Source organism: Ostrea edulis, chromosome 6 (genome assembly GCF_947568905.1).
Source record: "Ostrea edulis chromosome 6, xbOstEdul1.1, whole genome shotgun sequence".
In the NCBI taxonomy this organism is placed as follows: Eukaryota; Metazoa; Mollusca; class Bivalvia; order Ostreida; family Ostreidae; genus Ostrea; species Ostrea edulis.
Window position 1 is genome coordinate 8,149,607 of NC_079169.1, and position 20,072 is coordinate 8,169,678.

The 20,072-nt window shown below is 34.1% G+C and overlaps 1 protein-coding gene across 1 annotated transcript; it reads left to right on the plus strand.

Annotated features, from left to right (window-relative positions):
* The first annotated feature begins 426 nt into the window (after positions 1-426).
* Positions 427-18,511, plus strand: LOC125646381 (zinc finger protein 271-like). Its single transcript, XM_048872625.2, has 7 exons — positions 427-561; positions 5,133-5,205; positions 6,224-6,269; positions 6,411-6,516; positions 7,692-8,348; positions 12,182-12,357; positions 14,222-18,511. The coding sequence occupies exons 1-7, from the start codon at positions 549-551 to the stop codon at positions 14,792-14,794; spliced, it is 1,644 nt and encodes a 547-aa protein (XP_048728582.2). The 5' UTR covers positions 427-548; the 3' UTR covers positions 14,795-18,511.
* The last annotated feature ends 1,561 nt before the right edge of the window (positions 18,512-20,072 follow it).

Here is a 20,072-nt window from a genome sequence, read left to right on the forward strand (position 1 = left end):
TGAAAATTATACATTCACAAAGCATTTTTGTCAATATTTGAATGAGTGTTTTAATCTAAGATACACTGAATTGAGAAATCAGGACAATTGTGGTTAATCTGAAAATGTGTATTATGTTATATATATACTAGTATATGATGTTAATTTATGATGTACTCCTCATGTTCGGTAATCGTCAATAAATTAAGCATTTGAATACCTATATGATTTCGGATTTGACTTGATGTCTGTGAATATTTTTGAATACTGAATTTGATAAGTCAAGGTATTATAGGTATACGCAAGCAGCGCAAAACTGATGATGTATTGAACACTATTGGTACCATCGTTTTATTCATCATAATATCACTATCACCAAATATTATATTTTTACATTTTTATTTTGTTTATTCCGGGTTTAAACTTTCTGTCTTATCGACGTAATGGTTTTCTTAGTATTTTGACGTCTTCTTTTCCGGTGTTAATTTTTGCAATCGGTCTCTAATTTATATAAAAAATCACTATTTTGCCGCCAACTAGAACGTCAGTACTGCTGTCTATATGTACAAATGGAGGGGAAAGGTAAGCTTTTACATTTTACGTATCAATAGTTTGATGTTGTGTTTATATTTTCAAAAACAATCGTGGTTTTGTATGCAGACACGCCGATGTGCTGTAGTGTATGATATCTGCTTGTCACCATATTGCCCAAAGATTGGATGTCTGATATTTCATATAAAGTTTCTTTATTTAAATGTGTTAGGATATATGATTCTTGTTCATTTATCATTTTGTCATAACACTTAACCCCTGTTTCAGTTTCAAATAAACTGGTTACCAGGTAGGGTGCCCTCGGTCTGTTCCCTAACAAAACCGACCCCGTCAACTTGTCCCTTAAAATTTTGTCAACCCTTTCCCCAAATATGGTCTAACCAACCTCTTTTGGATAACTGTAGGGCAAATATTCATGGTCATTCACAAGTTAGTAATACCATTGCAAAGTTTCCGAAAACCATCAATCCTACTTGCAAAAACTGATAGAAAATCAAAATGTCTGATGAAATTACTATAGTACTGTAATGTCTGAAATATAAAAAGAAAATGGCAAGACTAGCTCCATTAGTGTGGAGATAGGACTGACTTTTCCCTTCCCAAAGTCCACCTCTTCTTCTGGATCAAAATTTTTGTTTTTCAACTGTGTCTGTTCATTTAGAATGTGAAGAGATTATACAGTCACATAAAGCTGCCCTAATTCGTGAATGAAAACGATAAGTGATTTTTCTACATTTTTTTTTACAAGGGTCCTGTGGCTTTTGAATACGCAAGTTCGGAGTTACCCAAAAGTTATTTCCCTTTGTCGAACTCTTTCGCATTTTATGACGTATTGTGGGTACACAATGTATACATTATATCGTAGACTGGCATTATACATAACGATTACGTACGATTAATATAATAAAAGTGTAACTTTTGTTTATATCAATCACTGGTATCTGGCCATATCAAGCATAATTTGTTTGAATAAGATCATCAAATTGGCTATTGAATCATTATTCGTTTCCTCTTCTACATGAGTAACGCTTTTATCAAAGAAAGATGGCAATTAACAATATTTGTTTGAGCCATTTTGTTATCCAATACTCATAAACTCACTAAAGTTGCCTTTTCCCTGAGATAGGATGGTCTCAGAAACTCTGGATATCATCTTTTAAGAAATAATATAACGATAGTAATTAGCAAATGTACCCACTGTCATCATATTTTACGTCATAATTTATGGAAGAGTTCGACAAAGGGAAATAACTCTTGGTGAACTCAGAACTTCTGTATTGGGAAAAATTGTCGACATTTCAGTCAAATTGGGAAAAATCAATTTTATCATAAATAAGTTTTAAAATCATATCAAACGTTATATTATCTTTATTTTACACATCTAATTCTCTTTAACCTTCTAAAATTTTCAACCATTCTATCCAAATCATCATTCCCGTAACTCTTTGTTAAGTCTTATGTATATAATTGACATCGAATGTTTATTTTTTTCAAATACATTTTCCTTTCATAATTTTGTCATGGGGAAAAATGCAAGCTAAATTGGGAAAAAATTGGCAATTTTTAGGAGGGGGAATTTTAATTTAAATTTTAAGACCCAAAATGGGCCTTAAAAAATCACAGGTGATTGTGAGAGTGAATCAGAGTTTTAATCTGATCTTGAACAGAATGAAATGGAGAATGAGAGTAGAATTAGAGAAATTGTAGTATTCACGAAAATGTCCACTTTTATACAGCCATTACATACTTCGTTTGGGAGACTTCATTATCGACAGATTATAATCATATCTTGTTCAATTATTATATTTATCACATACAGGGATTTTTTTAGGGTCTTTTAGAGGGCTGAAATTCTCGGCCCCATTCTCAATGCTGAAAAGCAGGTGTTTTTTCCAAAATGATGCCAAAAAATTCCCAAATGATGGATGCTTTGATGAGAATATGCCACAAGGGGCCATCCAACCTCAGTGCCACTCTTGCAAAAAATTTGCGTCCGTTTTTTCTCTGCCCAAGACAGGAAATTAAAAACTTGTTTAAGCCAGCCACATTAATAATAAATTATCAAATACTTGTTTTTCTTATCCATTTGTATGAAACAAATTTCACAATTTCAATCAAATATCGCTATTTTCCCCAAATTTGAAGGCCCTGGCCCCTGGATTGAAGAGGTAAAAAAATCCCAGACATATCAGGGTACAGGCTTTGAAATCATCATTGCAAACACTGTTATTTGAATTTGTCAAACTTTAAATTATAATATTGTAAAACCTGAAACTGGTTCATAAATGATTATACCATTAATAAATGATTATACCAGCACGTTCTAAAGAAAATTGTGCATTTGTGCTCATTGCTGTATTCAGCTGTAATAATTATTATGTCTCTTGAGATGGATTGACCAAAATCAGAGAATGATTTGACCAACTCATAAAATACACAAATAAAACTTCATTAAGGATGGGTTGAAAGTTTTGGAGACAGAAGAACCAGACAATCTTGAAGGGGATGAAATACTGGTTGTATTTAGCTTGCAGTGTTATCAATTTTGACTAAAACTTTGGGGTGCAATGACTAACATTATTGACCATGTAAAAGTCTATTAGGGTATGAATTGACTAAATTTTGGGGACCGTTTGACCAATTCAGGATGAATTTACAGGAATAGATTTGCTAGGGGATTTGTTGAATGGTATTTGACTGGTAAAGTCGTAAACCAGGATATTCAATGTCATTACTCATCTGGGCGATTCTTTTGACTGCTAAACACTAAGTGTTGAATAAGACAGTGATTTTCCAGAGTGAGAGTGGTTTTAATTTGTTATTTTAATTGCTTTAAACATATTTACGTACCTTGTTTCAAATTTAGACACCCCACCCAAACAATGTGTTATTTTCAGACTACTTGTCTGACCAATTGTTTAACTAAAGTCTTAAATATGAAAATATGACTTATTGCGGGCCAAAAAAAAAAATAAAATAAAATAAAGAGATAAAGTGGGTTTTTATACGCCCGTCTTAAGACGGGACGTATTATGGTATGGCGTTCATGTCCGTCTGTCTGTTGGCTTTTTCGTGTCCAACCCGTAACTTAAATACTACAAGGCCTAGAATCATCAAACTTTGTCTGTAGATACATCTTGGGTAGAAGGTGTGTCGCACATTAAAACCAGGTCACCGTGACTTTTCATTAAGAAGATATCCGTCTGTCCGTCCGTCTGTTAGCTTTTTCGTGTCCGACCCGTAACTTAAATACTACAAGGCCTAGAATCATCAAACTTTGTCTGTAGATCTATACATCTTGGGTAGAAGGTGTGTCGCACATTAAAACCAGGTCACTGTGACTTTTCATTAAGAAGATATCCGTCTGTCTGTCCGTCTGTTAGCTTTTTCGTGTCCGACCCGTAACTTAAATACTACAAGGCCTAGAATCATCAAACTTTGTCTGTAGATACATCTTGGGTAGAAGGTGTGTCGCACATTAAAACCAGGTCACTGTGACTTTTCATTAAGAAGATATGGCCATATATGGCAAAAACTTGTCCGGCTCATAACTTGAAAACTATTAGACCTAGAATCACCAAAATTGGTCAACTAATGCATCTTAGGTAGAAGGTGTGTTGCATCCTACTTTAAGGTCACTGTGACATTTAATTAAGTTGATATAAAAAAAAATGTTTTAATGGGTACAATCTATACTGTTAACAATATGTGACAGGCGTATCATGTGCCGTGGTGGTGCACTTTTGTTTATTTAAGGAGGTATTCTATTACATTATCATAATGGCTGACTTCCTTTTAAAAAACAAATGAAAGTATAAATATCAACACTATGTGTCTATTCCTTTTAGAATTAATTGCCTAGATGAGTAGCTCAGTAGGTTAGCAGGTCAATTGCTGAGCTGTGTATCGTGAGTTCGAGTCCAACAGGGGTTTTAATTTTTTCCCCAGGTTAATTTCTACTTAAACTGCATTTTTACTAAATAAAGTAAACTTCAAAGTTTTTAATTTTGAAATATTATTGTACATATCCCTCACTTTTCATCAATATCAAATTTCTCGGGTGTAGCATTCCTCCTTAAAACTGACATAAATCATCTTGGGATCATAACTGGGATAGGGCTGAAACGATTCACTGAAATATCTATACTGTTTTGAATCAATATAAATGCTCCATTCAATTTTCGATTCATTACCTCAATTTTCGGTTCGATAGTTTATTACTTGGCCCGTATGTATTATTTTTACCTGCATGTGGGACAAAGTAACATTCAGACTGTTGTTTGCCTTGAGTCTGATGAAAATAATAATGAACGTTATCGGTTTGAACTACAGAGCCATCAGGCATCTTACCGTTTGGCAGTTTGGGAACATGTTGCTTTTGAAATTATGATGGGGAATTTTGATAATTGATTTTCCCTCATATTGTTTTTTTCTGTTAAATTATATCATATTGAAAGTTTTGAATTGTGGCATAAGTATTGTAATATATATATATATCATATCCCGAAGGGGGTGTATTGTTTCAGCCCTAAACTGGAAACACAATTTTATTCAGGCCATATGTATAGTGATGTCATTTATTTGAAACTATTTTGCTTTAGGGGAAGAGCCGAAAGTACCGGAGCGATCCACAGAATCGACAGAAAACGCCAGACAACTGATTGATGTGACACTGTACGTACATATATACCTGTTGCATGTTTAGCCAGTGTCAGTTAAAAAAAGCTGACACATGTACCTGGTTTGGTCAAATGTATATGATTAGAATGACAATTGTAAAAAGAGGCATGATTTTCAGTGGGGATTTAGACAAATTGGTGAAAAAAAGACTTTGAAAAATAAATTGAGTCACATACAACATCTTGATTTTTTGTTGCACGAATAATAAAAAATTAAAATAAAAAAATTCTTAAGATATAAATCTTTCCTTATTTTACATTTACAGACTAATCATTTTTCAATCTAATTAAAATCAGATCCTAAGATATGCTCACAATTGCTACAATAGGATCTGACATTACCCCATAGGGGTGACGTCATGTCCGCATGACCTTTCGCTTGGAATATTCATAAGAACTATCAGCCAGTCAGATTGCGCCATACAAACAATGATGGTTATTTAGGCGATTAATTACCGGCAATTCGTAAATAAATTTCAGTAATCTCTCTCCCACAAAGTATATTCCAGACTATAAAATTGTTTATTCTCACATAAGGAATTTTAAACTTTCGCAGCAATGCCTAATCTATTCCGTTCATCCAAACAACAAATCGTACGATGTAAAATACACCCAAATTAAATTAATTGTGAAATGCGATTTACGTATGAATAGGGATGGTAACGATTTGAATAGTTTTCAAGATGGTTTACTTAATTAATGCGAGGAATATAACGCCAGTCGACGTAAATGGTGCATTGTGACGTCACATGTAGCTGCGATGTGTTTTCTTTTAAACCAAACAATCCATTTTCCTTGAATTGTAAACACCGATGACTTCATAGGCGAGGTGTTGATTGGCTAACATAAAGTTCAAATGAACATGGCCCCTAGTTGGGTTATTTCAGATCTTCTAATGCAGAGTATTCGGCGCGGATCTAAGAAGTCTGATTTTAATTAGATTGAATAATTTTTTCCATATTCATAAACTAATTATTATATTTTAATTTTAAGTTCATTGATTTTTTTTAAAGTGGTGATGCCAAAGAATCCAAGATGACCGCGTCACAGAAGGGCAAGGTCTGTACCCACCCCAAGACTTCAGAACAATCTTATTATTCTAACACGTATTAAACGTTTCACGGTCAGTACGGTGTGGTTTTCACTTATCATGTTAGTATGGAACTGTGTACAGTGTATGCTCATATTGATTAACAACAGGTCTCCCCGGCAACAGTGGTCTCCCCGGTAACAGTAGAGAAGTGTAACACTGTGGAGGCAGTTTCTATCCACGATCACGACACTGAAGGTGTCAGTCTGCTGCTAGGTATGAAACCCAATATAGCCTCTTCACATATTGCTATAGGTTTTTATGATTTTGAAATATATCAATCTAATAATACTTATTTCAATGACTTTAGAATCCTTTTGATTTAGTACTACATGTAGTTTAGATAATTATAGTGTGGCTTATAATTGCAATGTTTTTCTCAAGGTAATAAACCATTTTTGCATTAATCAGTGTAAACTAAAGGTTTTTGTTTTGTTTATGTACCAGTTTTATGATGAATGTATGTATTTTAATTTTTATAACTGGAATAAACAAAAAACTTCAGTTTTGTATATTTAGCACTTCAAATAAAAAAAAAAAATGCTTATTTACACAAAAAAGTAAACATTGTATTTTTAGTTTTTGTATATTCCAATTTACTATTATGAAATCCCTCTTATTATAAATGAATAGATTGGTAACTAAACTATCATATCATGTGTAAGAAGAATGTACTGTATTTACATTCAAACTCCATTTACTTGATGAAAATATAGGGGTCACAGCGGGTGTGACTGGTCTACAGGGGATGCTTACTCCTCTTAGGCAGCACCTGATCCCACCTCTGGTATATGCAGGAGTCCGTGTTTGTCTGATCCCACCTCTGGTATATCCAGGGGTCCGTGTTTGCCCAATACTATGTTTTGTAATGCTTATAGGAGTTATGAGATTGATCACTGTTTGTTATCTTCACCTTTCATAAAATGATAATCAAAAACATGCACACATCATTAGAAAGAAACAGCAAGCAACTGAATCTTAATTCTGTGTCTTAAACTCTTGTGGATTTGAACTACTCAACATACATGTACGGTAAAACATGCTTGTAGGGAAGTGCTAGGGATAAGAATGGTGAAAAGAAAAAATTTGATACTCAATGGAACAGATGGAACTTTCTATTTACTTAAAACATGCCTCTCTCTCTCTTTTTCTCTTTCTCACTATCCGCGCATAATGATAATTATATATGACTTGTTATATTTATGTACTTTATTATGCCTACAAAAATCAATTAAAAAAAAAAAAGAAGAAAGGATAAACCATTTTGATTCATTGTGAACATATAATTACAGGGAATGAAAATCACTTCTCTATAAGTGTTAATTCATTATAAGTGTGCTTTACTGTACATAGAATGAATGTGTTAATCCATGCTCTAATATATTCTGCAGGTATGAGAGATAGCATTATAGCCAGTGAAGAGAAGGCAACCATAGAAAAAAACAGACTGAAAAGAGGAGTACTGGAACCACTGAGCCAACACGAATACGCATCACTGACCAAGCAAGTTAAGACTGTGTCTGACACGGAGGGTGCTTCAAGCAGTGCTGAGGATACAGACCAGGAAGACAAGACAACCAACCAGGAAGTCAATCAAAATAAACAGGAGGTAAACTGTGTTATAGACCATGTAGAGAAGTTAGCCAGTGAAGAAGAAGAGGAAGTTGCTGAAGTTGTTCGAACAGAGGAGGTGACCACGGTGGATGAAGACAGTCATGAGCCTGTGTACAAGTGTGCATTCTGTGACCAGTTCCATACCAAGTCAGAATTAAAGAAGCACATTCAAAAACATGTTGGTGACAGGCCCTACCACTGTGATCATTGTTCCAAGACATTCAGTGGACGGGGACCATTACAGAGCCACCTGCGAATTCACAACCGACCATCCACCGTCAAATGCTCAGTCTGTAACGAGGCTCTCCGCGACAAGACGGCACTGTCTGCCCACATGAAAATTCATATCACCAACCCTGCCTACAAATGCTGGTTCTGTAGTCAAACATTTGTCAAAAATGAACATCTACAAAACCATCTAAGAATACATGCAGGTACATGTAATTTTATTTAATCATGGAATTTCATTTTATTTAACCTTGTAAGGCTTCATGTATGTAAACACTAACCTTTTTATTCTATTTCTAGTCAACTCTGTATAGCCATGTAAATATATTTATATTTAAAAATCTTTTATTAGGTCACCTGAGTAGACAATTGTGTGTTAACAAATGAACATTTTTAACTTCTTGATAATTTCCTTTCCATTTCTTTTAAAATTTTGTATGAAGCATCTGTGGAACAAAGGGGACATACATGTGGATTGTAAATCTCTGGACTTATGCATCCCTAGGACCTAAGGGATGGCGCAAAAACTACCCAATTTTTTTTTAACAATTTTCAAAAATCTTCTTCTCTACAACTGCATATCTTTAAGAAGAACTAAATGGAAAGTGATGTAGAGCAGAGCCTCTACCACAATTTTTAATTTCATGATTCCTAGGGTTGATTTGCTGACTTCAGGGCAGGGCCAAACTTGGTATATATAGTTTATATGTGCAAAACGTGTAAATTATATCTGCCGTAATGTTATTGATACTAAATTGAAACTAAATAGATATTTAGAAGGGGTAGGTAGTCCTTTCCCAAATTAAGATTGTATATTTCATGAGAGGGGGGAGGGGGGTAAGGATTAGGTTTCAGGGTGGAGCCAAAACCATTATATAGTGATTATTGTCTTTATTATCTGAAGGACTTCTTTTAGTTTGCTGATATGTAGTATAAAATATAAATGTATCTTTAGGAAAAGCAGCAGAAAAGTTTTGCCACCACAGGATATTGACTCTAGGATGGGTTAAAATTAGTCAATTGTTAATACACACATGTATATTACAGTACCCGCAACGTTATTCTTGACATGATAAACGATAGAACACGATACACGCACGATAGGATAGGATACACGCACGATAGGATAGGATACACGCACGATGCGATAGGATACATGGTAAACCTGATAAACGCAAAACCTGATAAACGATCTTCACGATAGACCTGATAAACGCAAAACACGATAAACGATCTTCACGATAAACGGAAAACCTGATAGAAATGTTGTAAATTTAGAAACAATTTAGACAGAACGAAAGTTTGATATGTACAAAATAATTACATTATGTTGATAATAATATTGAAGGATTTCAATATTCAATATATACCTAAAACGTATAATTTATTTATCCACGGTTGTACGTTTATTTTTGTTGTTTTTTTTAATTCTATTTATGTTTTTTTTTTTAACGTCATTACAGCTAACATCCGAAAACTAAACTAAATGCGGTATTATTTGATATCTATATGAATTTTCTCAGCCAATGATTCTAAAACGTATATTGTCACCTAATGTTTAATATATGAATCATACAGGGAGTGATTGATTTTTATCTTGCTTAACGTCTCGCTTGAGAATATTTCACTCATATGGAGACGTCACCATGACCGGTGAAGAGCTTTTAAATTTAGGCTTATGCTCGGCAATTACGGCCATTGAGCAGTGAGGTTTTTTTTAGCGTGCCACACCTACTGTGACACGGGGTGTCTGTTTTCAAGGTCATCTCCGAGGACCCATGACATTCTCACTTAATGCCGAGCGTTTAGCAATTAAACAGGGAATTAACAAAATGTAATATAATGTAGTGATATCATGCTTCAATAGCTCTCTTATTCTAATGTCTATTATCTTGGATATCAAATAAAACCAAGTAATATTTTGTGTGTAGCAAGGAGGAGGTTATTTTGCATCAAGCTCTGAGTTCACCGCTCATTCAACAACTACAATTATTTTCATAATGACCGCTTTAAAAACAATCCACTGCACTACACCATATGCTCATATGTTAGGTATTTCTACACTATGAGTGATAATTGATAGTCATAAGTAATTGGAACATATTTATATGAATTGATATTTTGTTAACAAAAAATGAATAAACTATTAAAAAACATATATGAAACCCGGCTTGATTTAAATTCGCAATTTAGAAACGCTTTAAAATGTTTGTGTTTAGCATGTAAAAAATTCAAATAATCATCAAAACCAGCATAAATTTCCAGTATCTACACGTACGACTATTGGTACATGTGTACATGTACAAATAAAAAAAAACAAAAAACAACAAAACAACGATGACAGCTGAATCGTGCCCAATTGAGCAGAATTTTGGGAGATGCAATACCCTTGCACTCTTTTAAAACTTAATCTTCTAAATGTGTGAAATACAATGTTCCTGAGAATGTTTACTGTCAAAACACGGGTGATACACAAAATCAGATAGATAAGAACGCACACAAGTTCAGTAGTTGGTATATAAGTTGAATACAGGTGGAAAAAAATCGGAAGAAAAAGAACCATTATTAAAATATATGTAATAAACAATGTAATTTACTGATTTTTCCTTTCAGATCGGAACTTCCTATTTCTCTGTTAGTGTTAATTACAAATAATTTATTCTAGACAAGGAAATCTTTATGAACTCCAGATGTAGGAGCTTTCAGTTTTACTGTCCTCGGTTTGCTCGGCAAACCACTGCCTACTTTCCAGACTACTTAGAATGAAATTGTGATAAATTTTCACACTCTCTGGACAGACATATGGCTCTTTTTCTGCCTTAAAATCGACAGCTTTCTGTTTTCCTTCAAACATACTGTCTTTCCTCGATTCCTAAAAATAGCTTCTTTAACAAAACGAATAAAGCTTTCGGAAAGTATTGTACTTTTTCATTAGATTTAATATACGATCCCGATAGTTTCCGAAGCTACAAGATAAACGATTTTTACGATAAACGGAAAACCTGATACACGCAAAATACGATACATGATAGACCTGATAAACGCAAAACACGATAGAAAACGGAAAACCTGATATAGGATAGGATACACGCACGATATGATAGGATACACGCATGATATGATAGGATACACGCACGATAGAGCATGATAGGAATGTCAAGAATAACGTTGCGGGTACTGTATGTAACGCCTTTCATCAGTATATGCACTTTTTAGGGCATTTAAGTTATTTAGATTGGCTTTTAACAAGTACTCAGGTGACTGATAAGGCCTGTGGGCCTCTTGTTTGATTTCCATACTGTTACATATAACATAGACAGTTATATAGATTCACATTTAAGCACAAGATATATGTGTGTGTAATTCTGTAACAGGAATAGGATATCCATGTCACTATATATATGTAACCATGTAACTATGTAAATCTATCGAACCTTGTGATTTGTAAATCTATCGAACCTTGTGATTCAGGTCACATAATCTAACTACATAGGTCTATCTGCACGTGTAACTCTATCTAACCAATTAGTTCTATCTAACCCCTAGACATGCAGTTATATAAGCACAAAGAAAAAATCATAAAGGGATCACTGTTCATCAGTTGATTGTCATCCATGCATTATTCCATCCGTCCAAGCGTCAGTTTCTGCACTCTCTGATTATGCAGCAGTTATTCTTTGGAAAAATTTTGTCCAAGAACAAAGCACAGAAGAAAATACTGTCACAAACATTTGATACCAAAAAATAATTCTTAAATTTACGTGTTTACAATACCATTATAGAGGAGTTCATATCATTTTCTCATTATGCAAATGAGGTGAATGATTATGTATTTATCAAAGAAGTAAGATTCAGAATGTAAAAAAAAAAAATTATCCTGAGCTGATAAATAGAATTTTATTTTCTACATGTATTAGGAATTTTTGATCAGAGATTGTATTTACATAATGTATTGATTATGTACATGGACTAGATCATGTTGTAAAAAAATATCAGCCTTTTGGGTTCATATTTGAACAGTGCTAATCACCCATTTCAGGAGAGAAACCCTACAAGTGTGAAGAGTGTGGGAAATCTTTCAGTTACTCCTCCAACTACAAGGTCCACGTACGCCTCCACACTGGGGACCGCCCCTACAAATGTGGCGTGTGTAACGAGACATTTAGACAGCTCCACTCCCTCAAAGCTCACCAGAGCAAACACACTGGCGAGAAGGTTAGTTAACTCTGCCAAGGTAGGTTTTCACCTCTGCCAACTCGGGTAGGTTTTCACCTTAATCAATGTGGGTAGGTTTTCACCTTCATCAAGGTGGGTAGGTTGTCACCTCTATCAAAGGTAGATTTTCACTTCTGCCAAGGGTAGATTTTCACCTTCATCAATAGGGGTTTTTGCTCCCGTTTGTGCATTCATTTATCTGTGGACAAGATTACATAAAAACTACAAAGTGGGTTTTTTTTCAGAAAGGATAGGTCTGATGATCAAATTTTAGAATAATTTGTTCATATGAATAGTGGCAAACAGAAAAATAAATCAGATAGGTCTGATGATTAAATTTTAGAATAATTTGTTCATATGAACAGTGGCAAACAAAAAAAGAAATCAGATAGGTTTGATGATTAAATTTTAGAATAATTTGTTCATATGAACAGTGGCAAACAGAAAATCAGGAATCATGGCAGAGCGTCTTGTCACTTACTGCTCTAGTTATACTGCAGGGGGGGGGGGGGGGGGGGTGGGATTGGGGTAGATCAAAGAGTCATAGATCCCTAATTATTTTTTGCAAACAACCATGTTATATCTCCATATTTTTACATCACTTTTCAAATTTTTTTTACTGTATACAGGATTATTTTCACCCTGTATTACTTTTGCCGTTAAATACACATACTGAAAATGAGGGCAAAAGGGTAAAAATAAAACAGGGGCGAATATTTCCCTGTATACAATACACACACCTACTTTCTACTATATTTTCCCGCTGTGCATGTGTTAATTCACTAAAGCTCCAATTGACTTGAAAACTCACTCTTCTGATTGAGTAAAGTTTGCTTGTGTACATAGCCATGTTTTTGTCAGTCAAGATACTTTCTTCTTTCACTTTATGTAAATGATGAACAAATATTTGTTAATTATAACAGATGAGAGTTGTTGAATAGTAGAGATATAAGATTGTCAGTGGAAATCTTTAAGAATTTTTCAAAGAGCAATAAAATAATTACAATTTGTGAAAATAATATTTAAGCAATCCCTTAACATTCAGGGGCATATTGCAAATGCATTAGATTTAGAAAAGTAATGCACAAAAGTATTTTTTCATCACAATGAGTTAGCTCTCTTTGCTTCTGTCCTTCATCAATTACAGCTCTCTCTCCTTTCTTTGATCACTTGAATAGGTTATTTTTAGTTAACTTGTTTAATGTTATTTTGTGTCAAACCCCCCTCACTTCACACAATGTGCACCACAGATTTTGCTGGAACACCCAAGATGAAAATAAATGTTTCTTTTACTCATAAGCTTGCTTAATCAGGAAAAAGTATTCAAATTCTTCGAAGAAGTGCGGAAAATTGTTCATTTGTTGATAAAAATGTCCCCTAAAAATGTAAGTATCACCTCAAGGTAATGAGGAAAATATAGTCTACACCTGCTACATGTCTTCTGCTGTTTATTAGAGTGTGTACTGCTTCTTCCTTTACATCATTGAATCCCAGAATGCAATATACATTGGCAGGAAATTAAAAAAAGGAAGATTGCAGAGGAAATCAATGACCCAATAAGATCGAAAAATATGTTATTTTAAATAATATGTGTATGTGAGTAAAATAACTTGTGTGTATTTTTTTCAAATGTGTTTGCATTATGCCCCTGATTGCCTAAAATGTAGTGTATATATTGGTCCAATAATAGCAAGTCTTGATAATTATTTATAAGCCACTACAAATGTTCCAGTTTTAAAATTCTTTATGTACAAGGTGACTCATTTGAATATGGTGGCTCATGGGCCTCTTGTTGTATTTTTGAACTTTTACTTTCTGTATTTCCATGCAATGACTATATTGTAAGTTAGCTCTATGTTTTCAGCCATTTAGATGTGGCATTTGTGACAAGCAGTTCCTCCACAAAAGGAGTCTGCAGTTTCATCTTCGCATTCACTCAGCTGATTGTGAAATTGAGAAAATGCATGCTGAGGATATTCCGGGTAGATGTGATGCTTGTAAAACCCTGTTTACTGCCAAAATGGACCTCCTTCGACGTATAAAGATAAACTCTGGGGAACGCCCTTATGGCTGCAGGGAGTGTGGCGAGTGTTTCCTCGATGCAGATGCCCTCAAATTTCATTTCAGGAAACATGCCAGAGAAAGCACAAAAGGGTGTTTGATTTGTTGTAAAGGAGGAGAAGATGGCATCCCTGCTAAGAATGCTTATCTGGATATTCATAAACATATGAGAACCATGAGACTTCAACTCCGGGGCTTTAAAAGGGAGGTTTCCTTCATGAAGAAAGAGATGGAAATGCTGAAGAAACCAGACATTGAAATTGATAATGAGGAAGAAGAGTGTGTTACGCCGGAGATAAAATTTGAACACGATTACGAAACAAAGGAGGAGAATGTAGACCACCAAATTGTGTCTCATGAAGAGGTGGTGCACTGATATCAGGAATAATTTATCTGTAAACTGTCCAGATGTAGTTAGAATCTATTGACTTTTGAATTGTTTGTGTACAAGGTGAATCTGACTGAACAAATGATGACACGTATATTGGATGGGGACTAGTAATAGGGAGTTTTCACTCTGTCTGTCTGACTGTCATCCACAGTTTTCTGAGTTCGATATCTCCTACAATGATCATTTAGATTGCAATGAAATGTTACATACAAATGTAGATTGGCTGATGATTTTGTGTGAATGTGCATATTATTCTTTTCTGATTATACATATGGGACTTTGGTTGTTATGATTGAAATTTCTGTATATCTTGTAATAACTCTTAACAGAAACTCACCATAGAATGATGTGAAATTGTATAGCAATATTACAATCAATGGGGATAAGAATCCGTCTGCTTCTATCTGATAAAAAAGAACATTTCCAAAGAGTGTGCTAACACTCAATGAATGAAATAGCCCAAAGACATGGGATCATAGTAACATCCCACCACAAAATGTAGGTCACCATGTCTGCCTGTTCATCAAAAAAAAATTCAGTACACAAATTATCCTACAATCTGCTTTAGACTGCAGATGAAGTTCTATTCATTGACTTGCCATCGGATGTTGATGCGTACTGTATATTTTTGATGATTATTCAATGTCATCATTATGAAGTTATGGCTGACTCATTTTTTACATCAGTCATGCAATTATCTGAAGTTTTATAGTGGTACCACAACTATAACAAACATTTTCAAGTTTTAGGTCAAGGTCACTGGGAGACAAAGATGAATGCTTCATTGATGTAAAACTTGACTGAACCTTGACTAGTTTTGTCAATTTTTTTTTTACATTTACAAGTTAGGGTCATTTATAGTCCTTTCTATGCAAATAAGAGTCTACAAAATGCAGAACCAATAATAATAAAACCAATAAATTCATACTCGGCTTTCATGACGCGAATCTGGTTAACACATGTAATAAGTGCACTACATCATGTCATATGATGACATCACATGGGTTGCAAATAGTAAATTTTCTCCGTATTAACAATACATAATGTCTTAATTTGATGTCATAGTCAACCTTCTTATTTGCATATAAATGCCTATACTTAGCGTAGATTGACATTCATGAAGCATTCTATTTTTATAATCCAATGTTACCATAATCAACATGCCACCGTATTTCTTTATTCTGAATTATTGACATTTGGTCTATGATGTAATTTTTATAAAGCGTGGTATATCCAATGGCCTTATTTATTCATGATCATTTCATTTTAAGGTTCTTCCACCCTTGTGCTTTTAATACGTATATCAACACTTTGCCCCAAGTTGCATCCTTTTGCGGGGTCAGCCAAAGGTCAATCGGTGAAAAGTTAAGTTTCTATTCTATACCCAAGCACTACTACTGGGAATTATAGCTAATAATTAAGTTTTCATACAAGTTAATGGGTTGCCCTACCATGGGGCAATTATTGTAGTTGACTGCAATTGATGGAAAAATTACAGATGTCAAAGCTACAGATCAGAAAATTACAAAGGCCAATGTAGTGATATACAATTTTTTTTTTTCACCGGGAGATGACGGACAAGGGACGTAACTTGCACAAAGGGTGGATACGTGTGTAGTTTAATCCTCGTAATTAAAGCTTGACATCTTGACAATCAAATTCAGTGAAATATTGTTAGTTTGCAGGGTTTCTGTATAGTGTACTGTTTAAGAGTAGAATTTTATGGAGATGATACTGCAACTAATCCCAACCTTGACATTGGACATCAAAATGTGACCATATATGTAATCAAAATACAGTGTAAGCAATGAATCAGAACTAATAATACATGATATTTCAACAAGTAATTATACAAGGTTGAGGAAATCTTTATGTAATACTAAAAAAATTTTGTGGGTGGGTGGGTGGGAAGGGGTACATCATTGTTTTGGATGGAACATGTGTTATGACCACCTTTCAGTGAAATGTTTGTATGCATGAGTTTAAGTTTGTGTTGAGTATACTAAATAATCGGGCTAACCAAGCAACATTTTTATCTTTTTTGCAATATGGTCTCAGGTGTATCGAGGAAGGGTATGGCCACAGTTGGGGAATTTTTGCATTTAGATTTAAAGCTCATGTAAATCCTTAGTAGTACTTTTTCAATCGTTGTTTTTATCACACATACATAGGTTCAAACATCTCAAGGATATAGGCAGAACAGTGACATGATGTAATTGTCGATGAATTTTCCTCGTACTAGATAAAATCATGGAATAAGGGATGCCCAATACAAATATGTACGAATCATCTTGGCACCTTCCCTAAAAACTGATTAACATTACCCCATAGTCTTGTTAAAGTCTCTCTAAAATTAATTTCAATCTGAAAATTACACAAATTATAAGGAATGGATACCCTTTCAATAATTATTAAGTATCTTTACAGATTTACCAATCAAAACCCTCTTTCCACTTTTTTTAATATACATATTTATCCAATATTTTATGAAAATGTCTCAATGAATATTATTTTTCAAAACACATTTAAATAAACTATTTCTATGGATTCATCTGTTATGGGAATTACCTCGATGTTAAACTTTGTATTGTTGCATTACTATAATTGCCTTTTATCATCAACATCAATGCTGAACAAATTTTAAGAATTCCAAGGAAGTACATTTAAAAAAGATTCTGATTTTTTTTTTTTTTTTTTTTTTTAATACAAATTCTAAGGATATTTTTTGGGAAAAGTGGGGGGAAAATTCTAAAAATCACACTTGAGCAATTTTCTCAAATAGCTAGAAATCTATAATGCCATATAGCTCACCACAAGATATATAAAGCAGTTTAGTAGGCTGTGATGTCATAGATAGTGGAGCAAAGACAGCCACTATTATGATGTTGAACTTACGACACACAGATATTTCAGTCATATGTTAAGTGTTTTGCTTATCCTTAAGCATGATCTTGTATTGTACAATACATTATGAACATACCGGTATGTTATAGCAAACCATGGCTGGCTTTCTTGTCGATCTGGCAGGGTTATTTTATTGATCTATACCTTGTGCTGCAAACAGAACTAAACTCTATTAAACTTGTATTTGTGTGCAAAATTTCATTATTATGATTCTACAGGTTTATAGCACTTAATCATGAAATACAAATTAGATATGCTATGACACTTAGACTCTGTTGAATAAAGGAATATACATGTACTTGCGAAATCAAGAAATGTTTTGGTAAAATACATGTAAAAGTAAATTTTGACATACACTGTACATGATGTACACACACACACAGATATATATATATATATGTGTGTATGTAAAAAAGAAATATCACAAAGCTGATAGAATATGCTCAACTTGTTTGCTGTTTCATACTCTATGATTATATATACATGTAACCAATCAATTCATTATACTCCAAACTAGCTGAGTATATTCTATCTGCTGGGTGGTATTTTTATTATACTACTACTTACGTAGATAGTATATACTAGTTTGTATTATATACTAGACAAGTACATGTAATGTAATTAAATTTTTTACCAGACACCATTGACTTTGTGTACAGATGAAAACATGTGCAAGTTTCTGTTTGTCATTTAAATTTTTTGGTTTGCAGTTTCTTGTCAGAATCAAATATGACCCTTCTATGCTTTGTTTTTGATAGAATGTCATGTTATTGGAATAAATTCTGATACTTAAGTATGTATATTTTGAGAATTGAATATTTCTTTTTATGGCTAAGTTGGAAACACGAATTACTTCTGTGAAGTCACAGAGACCAATTTTGTGGATTTCCGATTACTAAAATTTTGGTTTGGATTGGATGTAATTTTATTTCTTTGGTTTCTGCATTTGAAACGTCAAATTGATTGTTTGTTTCATTGTGTTGGGAATTTGTGGGTTAGGGTTGCCCTCGAAATGAAATGATTCCTCTTGGGTATACATGTACAGAAATCGGCAACAAAATTCAAAGATGGCAGCTGCATAGTGAAGTTGAACTTCAGTATCTCAAACACCGATATCTCGAATACCATGGATATGTTGAAGTGATTCAGAAGTCCCAACCACTTATTCTTTAAGTATTTTACCCTCGATGGTATTAATTTTCAGAACGAGTAACCTACCCACCCCTTGATGGTATTAATTTTCAGAACGAGTAACCTACCCACCCCTCGATGGTATTAATTTTCAGAACGAATAACTTACCCACCCTATTCCAGTTGATACCCTTCGTTGTGCAACCTTTGAGAAAAACAAGGGGTGTGATTGGTCAGGTGGATAAACCACATATTCCTGAATTGCCTCCGTAGCCGAGTGGTTTGAGCATCGCGCTCAAAATCACACGGCCTCTAACCTCTGGTCGGCGCGGGTTCGAATCCCGCTCGCGCCGGTAAGTGAGAAGTTTCCCAGTTTACTTGTGGAAGGTCGGTGGTCTCTTCCCAGGTATATTGTATCTGGGTTCTCTCTTCCACCAATAAAAACTGGGCGTCATCAGATAACTGAAAAATTGTTGAGTGTGACGGAAAACGTCAATCAATCAAGTGCACAATAAACATCCACTTACATATGTACTCGATTAATTTTGTCAAGAAATAAAAGTTTCTTGATCTGAATTGATCACATATTTAAAAACTTCAGACATGATTTAAACATTCACAGGTTAAACATTCTGTGATAAATGGCCTGACTATTTTCTGAAAAATTTGCAATTCATTCTATCAGAAAATTTGGACTAAAACTGTCAAAAGCCATGCCAAAATTGATTGAACATCCTCCTTTGGAAACCTGGTGACAGCCCTGCAATTAGAATCTTATAACATAGGGCTGTTTAAAATGATTGACATGTTTTGTTCATTGAAATGTAAGGTTAAACTTAGAATCTTCAATAGATGGGTAGGTAAAATGATTCAGTAAATTTGATAACTACAACCTCCCCCCTACTCTGGTAAGCAATGTCATGTCATGAAATAAGTGATACTGCAGTTTTCTATAGAACATTCGTTTACTCCCCTTCAAATCCAAGATACTCTTACTACTCTACAGTATCCAGTATATTTCTCTTAAATGTATATTGACATCATGTTTTTAAATATTCATCTTTATATACATTTGAATACTACTTAAATTTGGATTGATGTTGTGATGCAGCTTGTGTTTAGTGCGTGGATACTAAGTCAACATAAGAAATCATATCTCACCAAGAAAACCACATGTACTTCATAAATTTTTCCATAAATATTGCCGCGATGTGATGCATTTATTTCA